The sequence below is a fragment of the Gossypium arboreum genome, chromosome 8 (genome assembly GCF_025698485.1).
Source record: "Gossypium arboreum isolate Shixiya-1 chromosome 8, ASM2569848v2, whole genome shotgun sequence".
NCBI classification, from domain to species: domain Eukaryota; kingdom Viridiplantae; phylum Streptophyta; class Magnoliopsida; order Malvales; family Malvaceae; genus Gossypium; species Gossypium arboreum.
In genome coordinates this window covers 14,837,553-14,847,858 of record NC_069077.1, presented here as the reverse complement: position 1 = coordinate 14,847,858, position 10,306 = coordinate 14,837,553, and the positions used below count along the sequence as shown (strand labels likewise).

Below are 10,306 nucleotides of genomic sequence, written 5' to 3'. Positions count from 1 at the left end.
ATATGATATATCGATCGGTATCAAAAATTAATTTTAAAATATATTTTAAGTTTTTATTATGTACTATTTATTTGTAACAAAAATATATTTAAATTATATTTTAAAATTAAAATTAAAATTAAATTAAATTTATTATTTATTTTAAATTTGTTGAATTATGAACTGCTATATGCATAACATGAGATGATTTTATTGTTTAATTTATGAAATAATTTTTTTGCTTGTTTATTTTGAGTTTGTTTAGTGATTGGGTTGTATTTGTGAAGCATATTAAAGAATATTTTATATAATTGATGGTACCAAAATAACTTTGCATTTCAAGGTAACATAACAATTTCTATGTACATGCCACGTATAACCGAGTTCAAACAATCAAAAGTCTACTGAATTAGGAGGTGGATAGTGTGTGCTCCATGAGGATCCGGTCGAAAAGTTCCATAAGTCAAATTTTACAGGAAAGGAAAAGCAACAGGGTAAGCATTACGAAATGCTTAGTAATTTGATACGAAATTTCACTTAACTTACCTAAATTTTGCATCAATTTAATCAATAGAAATACAAGGATGCCTAAAATGACATTTCTTTTGACATCCTTAAGCATTTTTGTACCAGTTCCCAAAACAACTCAAATTAATATATTGGCATAATAAGATCAAAGTATTCAAATCACAAACACGTACCACCATACTAATTATTTTCATGTATTTTCTCCATATACATTTTATAAACATATCAACTAAGTTCATAATCACTCTTTCCAACTGTTTGCACATTTATCAAGCATACATAAAACATGTTCAATCACATTCCAAACAATGTATTTTAAACAATTCAATTTAATTCAATCCAATATCAACTTTTTGATACTATATGCATAATCAATTCAACATTTAACCACTTTAAAATATCAAATTCATATCATGCACAATAATTTTGTTACCTTAGTTATCCGAGCTAAATGAATATACGAACATGCGTTAGGTTATCCGTCTGGGCTAAACCTTTTAAATAACATCAGATTGCTCATCCGAGCTAAATTTATGTCCCAAGTATCTTCGATATAATAATTGCTTGTTCGAGCTAAATATATAACCGTGTCATGTTACTCATCCGAGCTAAACCTTTATTGACATGTCAAATAGCTTGGGCAAAGTTGTAATGTACAGGTCAGGTTATCCGTCTGGGTTGAACCTTTAAACGACCTCAGGTTGATCGTGAGAACTGAACATGTATTAGTGTCAGGTTACACGTCCAGGCTAAACCTTTATCGACACATCAAATAGCTTGGCCAAAGTTGGACATACATGTAAGGTTACTCATCCGTGCTAAACCTATGAAACGACATCAGATTACTCGTTCTATTTAAACTTGTGTCATGTGTATCCTCGAGTCCATAACAAATATTAGAGCTTGGTAATCATCGATAATCAATTTGTATCCGTATTCACATGTATGATATGTTTACGAAGTTTCATTAGGGTAGTTTCAACATATAAGTTCATACTTCTTTAATCATAACACTCGTTTTCCTTTTAGGACCCTAATGGCATGCCATTCGTATCCTAATTTTTACTAAGTTCATACGGGCACTATTATTGAATTCGTACCATTTCAAACTTTGTACAATCATCATATATATAACGTTCAATCATATAAATATTTCTTTACCATTTGATACTTCGTATCAATTCATAATTGCCATGTAATTCATACTTTACGATTTAGCCCTTTAGATGTCAAAATCACCAACATCACACATGTATATAAATAATAAGTATAATCATACAATCCAAACATAATATAAAATAACATAATAAGTTCCATATGAACTTACCTAGGAAAATAACAACAAATAAAACGTCGAGGATTATTATACAATTTTGTCTTTTCTTCAATTATCTTTCGATTGATACAAACCCTGATTTATAACAGTTCATTATAATTTATCAATTCTAAACATCTTCTGGTAACCTATTAAAACCATGTATCAATTCAATTTCATTTCTCAAATGACATTTAATATTTTGCATTTTATTCAATTTAGTCCCTAAGACCGAAACTGTTATAACTTTGAAATTTGAGTTTCAATTTTGAAATCTATCTCAATTTCATCCTTCTACAACCCTATTTTATCACTAATTATAGAAATTTCATACCAATTTAAAAAAATGTACACATTAGTCCCTAATTCAAAACTAACAATTTTCACATTACAAAATTGTCCTTTTTCATATTCAAGCTTAAAATCTAACCATTTAACAAAAAGTTTCAAGAACTCATCAATGGAAAATTTTAAAAACTTTAACAGATTCAAAAAATAAAATACGGGTTAGTTAAACCAAGCTTCCACAATCTTAAAAACATAAAATTTAAGAAAAACGTGCTTTACAAATCTTACCATGCAAGAGTGTAGATTAATGAAGCTTCAAAAATGGCTTGGAAGAAGACTAAATGAATGATGATGAACTTTTTGTTTTATTATTTTTAACATATATAACAATTTAATTAAAAATTTCAACATATAGTCCACTAAAATAAAAGCACAAATCCTTGACCACTAGTTAAAATCTTCTAATTACCACTTTCAACCTTGGTTTAATATTATTTACCCTTTCAAAAATAAAATCAATAGCAATTAACTTTTATTACTTTTATGATTTAATCTTTGTATCATAATTAACTATTCGTTCAATAAAATTACTAGATCGAAATTCAATATAATACTATAATAGACTCGTAAATATTAAATAATAATATTTACAATTTCACACACCAGAAATGGGAGTGTTAGATAAAATCATATCTATGTTCCCACAAGCCGATATACTTAGCATGGAATTTGGGTCAATCTTCATCAGTTTTTCCTCGCAAGTCAATCTTGTGAAGCTCATCGAGGTTCTGAGGTGAAAGCAGAATATTTTGCACAAAGTCAAACTAACGCATCACTCGATCAAATTCATTCATCCCAACTGTTGCAAAACTATCAATGACACTTTAACGTGCTAGATATTAGGATTTGTCAAAAATTTAGATGTGATGCATTCTTCAGTTCTCATATCAGAATATGACATCCATTCAAATTGCAGTACGAAATACCTAATATTAAATTTATAAAACTTAATAATAATTGTTGATAAAGTGATAAAATATTTTTTATAAATTTATAAAACACGTGCTTAATTTTTAAATATATTATATTTAATTTTATTTAAAAATTATAAAAATAATAAAAGATAAAATATCATTACAATAATATTAATAATAATTTAATTAAAGAGATATATTAAATTGAGGAAAAAAACATAATTAAATGTAGAAAAGTATAATGAATAATTTTTGTTGGTGATTTCTCATTGGTATTAAGATTCTAAAATGCAATATATAGTGATGATATAGGAACAGTAGAGCTACCTTCTCTTCATTTTCTAGTCAACATTGGTTGAATCAACACTATATTTTCATTTATTCTAATACAAGTTAGGATTCTCTGTATATATTTGACGTGATTTAACATTTAAAAAAAAAAATCCTCTCAGGCCAACTCTTCTAACTCCATAACTGACGTTCCATGCCAAAGCATTTAACTTGACCTATCTATTATTATAAATAATACATTATATAACATCTATTATAAATCTAAAATGTTTTTTTTTAAATTAAGCTTGCCTTTTCTTTTAACTATACGGAGAAAAACATTAATTTAATTCTCTTTTATTTGTCAAAATTATAAATTTATTAAAATTATCAAAATGTTAAAAAATTATAAAATTTAAACTATCAAACTTATAAAATTAGAAAATAATAAAATATTTAATTTTTTCAGTTTTACTTAAAAATAGGAATAAATTTACTTCTTAATCACCAAATAACTATTTATTAGAAGGATGGAACCAAGGGGTCAGAGTTTGATCAAGAAAATCAAACTTAACCACGCTCTAATGATCTAGATCAGAACCTTTGGATGATCATCTGTAATATATAGACACGCGTCTCTGTACAAAGGATTTCCGAAAGCTGCGAACCGACCAGTAAGTCGTGGGACCCCAGTTCTAGGGCGTCCCCATTTGGAAATAAGAACAAGTAGCATCTTCCCATCATTTTTACCGTATACTTGCTTCTCATACTTGCAAAACTCAGCACGTCAACATATGATATTTTAATAGGCCCAAAATTTGTTTTTAATTTACATTAATTGTGCCACATGAAAAAATTTATGTATTTAATTTATAAAAATTATATAAAAATTTAAAAGTCTTTATTAGCAGAGAAAATTAAGACAAAAATATTTAATATATTGATAATGTATTTTTTATTTTATAAATATTTAGTATTTAATATATTAATAATACGATTATATTTTTAAATAATATACTATTTTTTAAATCTAAATTCAAATTTTAAAATATTAATTCTCAAACCCTAAAAGATTTTTTTTTCCTTTTAGGATGAAAAAAAAATATATTGGAAAATGAGTAGAGCGTGGTTTTAACGAGATAAAAGGGCGCGTAAACCGACATCTTCCGTAAACGTCAAATGCGGGCAGTTTTGGAGGTACCCCCCATAACTGGATAAAATATTTCGATTCTGTTCTTACAGAACCTTTACGTTATATTAGGTAGTCAAAAGTACACATAATAACCCCACGTTACAGTGCACGCATTTACGTAAGGGCCCCATGCGGACGTTAGCCCAGTAGTATTTCCTTTTCATTTAACTAAGCCGCTGTCACATTACATAACACATACATAGTTGATGACCCAAATTTTAGAAGCTTTTGTTTTAGTCTTTTAAAATAAATTTTTTGCAATTTGGTCACTTAATTTTTAGAGTGTTTTTATTTTAATCATCTAAACATTAAATTTCTAATATCGGTTAACTGTAAATGCCAAATCAAGTTTACACTTTTATTTTGGTTACTCAAAAATATCATTTTAAATATGGATTGGGTGTAAAAAGTAAATCAATGACTAAAGTGAAAAAGTGAAAAAGTGATAGAAACTATAATAATAGAAATAAATTATCAAATTGTAATTTGGGTTTTGAAATATAATTTTTTAAATATTAAGATTCAAAGTTATAGTAACAAATCGGTTGATATTATCAATGAATACAAAAATTTCAACAATTTATTTAATTTATCTTGATGTTTTGAAATTATTTTCAAAAACTATCAATGAAAATTATTGTCTTTATTACTCGTTTACGAAATCCAAATTTATTTTGATTATGTTATCTTAAATCTTTTATGCTAAACTAAAAGTAAAGAAAAATCATTACAATTAATTTAATTAATTAATTTTATCTTCCACTCCAAATAAAATTCATAATTTTTAATCACTTATTTACCTAAACAAAGAATAATCAATTAATTTAATTAATTGCAAGTACTTTTTCCACTTTACTTTAACTTAAGATGGAAGATTTGAGATTAAAGATGATCTAGACAAAAATTAAATATAAATTATTTGAGTTGATTTCATTAAGAATGATTTAGAAATATAAATTAAAATTTAAAATTTAAAAGAGATTAAATTAATTTCATTAAGTATTTTCTTTCACTTTAATCATTGATTTTTTACCTCAATAATATTTACAAAATATTTTTAAGTGACTAAAATTAAAACAACAAAAATAAAATGTAAATATAATATGACTTATACAATTAACTACAGTTATAAATTCCAAAGCTTCAATGAACGTTCCCTGGTAGTTAGTTTATTTTGTGCGTGTGTTTTTGATGTCTTTGTCACTGTTATCCGACACTTCACAAATCCAGAAGGTCGCCTTTCACTCCTAAAACGTGTCTTTGAAATACATTGCTTTTCTTTTTCTTCTTAGTTTTGTTTTATTTAACCAATTCCTCTCGCTTTCATACCTACACTCTTTGGTATATTTAAAATTTAATTTTTATATTTTTATATTGTAAAATTTTATCCCTCATTTTTTAAATGATAAAATTTAAATTATTTTTATTAGATTAAATTATGTAATCTTTTTAAAACCTTGATATTCTACTTTAAAACTATACTAAATAACTTTATTAAGGACAAATCAATTTTTCTAAAAAAATTTTTGAAGTGTTATCTTCGGAAACGCCGATATAATTTTTTTAATAATAGAACGTATTGTCTCTCGAGAAGGGTTTTATTCCTCTTCACAAAGAAACGTATAGGATTCACAAAAGAGAACTACATGACTGTAGGTAACGTACAACTACTTACCAAAAAGCAACATTAACACCTCACACTTGTTGAGATTTTAACCTTTAATCTATTAAATATAAACCTCTCAACAACCATACAATTTAGATTGAAACAAAAAGCCTTACAACTTACAACTCCATATTGAAATTTTCTTATTTTGTTATTTGCCTTTCGGACATGTAATAGTAATTACATATTTTAGAAACATCACATAATTTAATCTAACAGAAGCAATTAGATTTTAATTATTAAACATCTAAAGAGCAAAAGTAACTAAATATTAAATATATAATAGTAGAAGGATTAAGAGAAGAATTATACAATTTTTTAATTTTGTTGAAACTCTAGTTTTTTTTTTCTTTTTCTTAACCTTATCAGTTCTGGTTTGTATATACATAAATATTAGTTTGATAAAGGGAAGAAGTTTATAAAATGGCTTGACTTGTAAGCTTATAAAAAGTTAGCTGGTTAGGTGGTCTTCTACCTTTCAAGGACTGTTTCTTTACAGTTTTCCTTTTTGTTTTGTCTATTTTGGAATATATAGAGCATATTTCTTGGTCTTGGTCTTACTGTTTAAGAACTCTTAGAAAGAAAATTTTCTCTTTTCATAGGTTTTTGATCTCTAAAAGTCTTGTTTTTAGTGTAAGTTTTCACATTTTCTTTTTAATTCCTTTTCTCCCCCCCTTTTTTTTTTGTGGTGTGATCGATGGAGGAGAGATATGAGCCAGTGAAGGAGCTTGGATCAGGGAATTTTGGAGTCGCAAGGCTGGTGAAAGATAAGAAGACAAAAAAGCTTGTTGCCGTCAAATATATTGAAAGAGGCAAGAAGGTAATTTATATTTTTTTCTCTTAAAGATGGTCTCTTCTTAGATCTTTTTTGTCTGCAACTGCAAATTGATCATATGAAAATATTGATGTTATATGATTTGACAGCATTTATATGAGCAGAATCTGGAAAAAAAAAATTAATGTTTTTGAACATGGAAAGGAGTTTATGTTTGATTTCGAACATGACTGTCTATTTGCTTGAATATATTACAATCTCTCATTTACAGATCAGATTGAGACAAGTACTTAATTTTTGGCCTTTCTCGGAAAGCTGCTTTGATTTTTCCATGTCTGGAGATTGGTAAAACACGGCTTGTATAATGTCTTCAATGGCATATTTAGGGATAATAAGAGTGAGACAGCAAGTGTTTATTGATATTTCTGTTTGAGCTAGTCGATGTTATATAGTGAAAGTGAAGTTATTGTTGAGAAGAAAGATGAGTGGTTGTTTATAAACAACAATAATGTTTTACCTGTAAGATAATGACATTGCATTAGTCTGCAAAATCTTAATTACATGTTAATGTACTTATGCTTTTCTGTTTTGGGGTTTCAGATTGATGAGAATGTTCAGAGAGAAATCATTAACCACCGATCTTTACGACATCCAAACATAATCAGGTTTAAAGAGGTGAGAAATTGATTTTATTACATATTAGTAGCTATGTTGTTGGAATTTCAGGTTTGAACATCAATTGGCTATTAAACATTCTTTTAGATGATTAATCTTATTTAACATAATTGACTCCACAATTCTTTTAACTTCACATTTCTCTGCAGGTTGTGGTGACTCCAACACATTTAGCTATTGTCATGGAGTATGCTGCCGGCGGTGAACTCTTCGAGAGAATATGCAGTGCAGGTCGATTTAGTGAAGACGAAGTGAGTTTATATCTACATTCAACATGTTGAGTTGATCTTTCTTCCCCACCTGTTAGTTTGCATTAACGTTTAACTTTACGATATTTGTCCATCTGACAGGCTAGGTTTTTCTTCCAGCAGCTAATATCTGGTGTCAGCTACTGTCATTCCATGGTATGTTATATGAATATCACTTTTGTCAGAGTCTCTGTGATTTTGACTTTCTTGCCTCATTCAATATTTCTGCTGCAGCAAATTTGTCACAGGGATCTGAAACTAGAAAACACACTCCTGGACGGAAGTCCAACACCACGTCTTAAAATATGCGACTTTGGTTACTCCAAGGTTCATTTCCAAATTTGACATAAACCTTATCTTTGATGGATTCTGTTCTATTTTTTCAATATTCAGTTCTTTAGTTTCTTTTCTGAACAGTCTGCAGTGCTGCATTCACAACCAAAGTCAACTGTAGGAACACCAGCATATATCGCCCCGGAAGTCCTATCACGAAAGGAATACGATGGAAAGGTACAATTTTTCTGTTTTCTAATCAATGTGATGCAGATAGTCAACCTCGGATACATCTGGTTTACTAATGGAGCATGAATTTGTGCTTGTTGCATAGTTAATCCCCTCTTATTATTAGCCGGTTAATTTGACCGTTTGCTAGCTGTCGTAGATTGCAGATGTTTGGTCTTGTGGCGTGACATTATACGTGATGTTGGTGGGAGCATACCCTTTTGAGGATCCCGAAGATCCTCGGAATTTCCGTAAGACCATAGGAGTAAGTTCTCGACTCTTACTCTTCAGTTAAATGAGTCATCATTTCCTCCTTTTTCTTGATACAAAGTCAAATTATTTTGGCCGTAACAGCGAATAATGAGTGTCCAATACACTATACCCGACTATGTACGAGTGTCCGCGGACTGCCGGCAGCTTCTTTCCCGTATCTTCGTTGCCAATCCTGCCAAGGTATCATTCTTTTCCTATTTGTAATCTTTGTATTTCATAAAAGACTTAGTTGCATCTTCTTTAAATGATATAAAAACTTTGATCACGTACAGAGGATTAGCATCCCAGAGATTAAGGAGCATCCTTGGTTTCTGAAAAATTTACCGAAAGAATTAGTCGAAATCGAAAAAACGAACTATGCAGAATCGGTACGTGACCAACCATCTCAAAGTGTTGAAGAAATAATGCGTATCATACAAGAGGCTAAGACGACAACAGCCGAAGGAGCCAAAGTTGGTGAGCAAGCTGCTGCCGGTTCATCCGATCCTGATGATGTGGAGGCAGATTTAGAATCCGAAATCGATGTCAGTGGTGACTTTGAAGCTCCTATGTGAGAACCTGATGTTAACTGCTTCAACAGGATTTGTGCATCGAGGTTTGGAGTGTTATTTGGATTACAGTTTATATATGGTTTTTTTCGTACTGGGAAAATGTTGTACAGCAGACATTAACACTGGATCGGTGTTGCCTTGCTTTGTATTACCTTGGTTTAGTGTCTCATGTTGTACATTTCATACTTTGTGAAGCATCTTTCAGAAATGATTTCAAAGCTTGTATGTATTGTTTTGCACTACTTCGGACTGTAACAATGTTATGATTGTATTTTATAATTAATCCACCTATAACTTATGCTTGTGAAACTTCAGCTTGATCTAACCCTATCGATTTTCTAAATTTGTAATATATTATATTATGAAATTGTATTAATTCGCAAAAAAAAAAAAATTGTTAAAAAAGGTATTTCATCCTTTATCTTCCAATAACCAAAATTCTTTAAGGCCCATCTTGACTTCAGTTTAATCCAGTCGTCGTAAGTGCCATAACAACTCAAACTTGGTTGCAATAGGTTGGAATTCTTCAGACTTCGTGCCCATGAGATGCGCAAAACTAGCTAATGAGATTTTTACTAAAATAATATGAAAAAAAAAATTAAAATGGGATGTCCTTAAGATTATATACGAAAATGGGTCATTGAAAGTGATGGAGGGTGGTGCATAAGCGGCACCACCCTCAAATCCAAACTTTTCTGAAAAATTTGCAAATTAAAAAAAAAATAGGACGAAAAAAAATAATAATAATAAAATAAGGGTAGAGGGTACCCCACAGGAGGCACCAGTGGAGGGTACCCTACAGGCTGCACCGCTCACTCCTCCTTGCCACCAACAGGACTGCTCTGAGCCATTTCTTTTGTTTTTATATGTGTTTGGGGACCTTAAAATGGTCTCCAATTTCTTTGTGTGCGTGAGTGAAGAAGAAGAAAGGGGGAAGGAGAAGAGAGAGAAGAGAAGAAGAAGAAGAAGAAGGAGGAGGCGGCATTGGTGAGGGAAGAAAAAAGAAAAAGAAAAAGAGAAGGAGAAGAAGAAGAAGAGGGAGGGAAGGAAAAAAAGGTAATATTTTTTAAG

General features: G+C 29.7%; 1 protein-coding gene across 1 annotated transcript; it reads left to right on the top strand.

Moving 5' to 3' along the window:
• Window positions 1–6,525: 6,525 nt before the first annotated feature.
• LOC108467805 (serine/threonine-protein kinase SAPK3) lies at window positions 6,526–9,544 on the top strand. The gene is made up of 9 exons (XM_017768588.2): window positions 6,526–7,032; window positions 7,588–7,662; window positions 7,812–7,913; window positions 8,013–8,066; window positions 8,145–8,237; window positions 8,328–8,420; window positions 8,572–8,676; window positions 8,766–8,864; window positions 8,957–9,544. Exons 1-9 carry the CDS (start codon window positions 6,910–6,912, stop codon window positions 9,236–9,238), a joined length of 1,026 nt encoding a protein of 341 aa, XP_017624077.1. The 5' UTR covers window positions 6,526–6,909; the 3' UTR covers window positions 9,239–9,544.
• The last annotated feature ends 762 nt before the right edge of the window (window positions 9,545–10,306 follow it).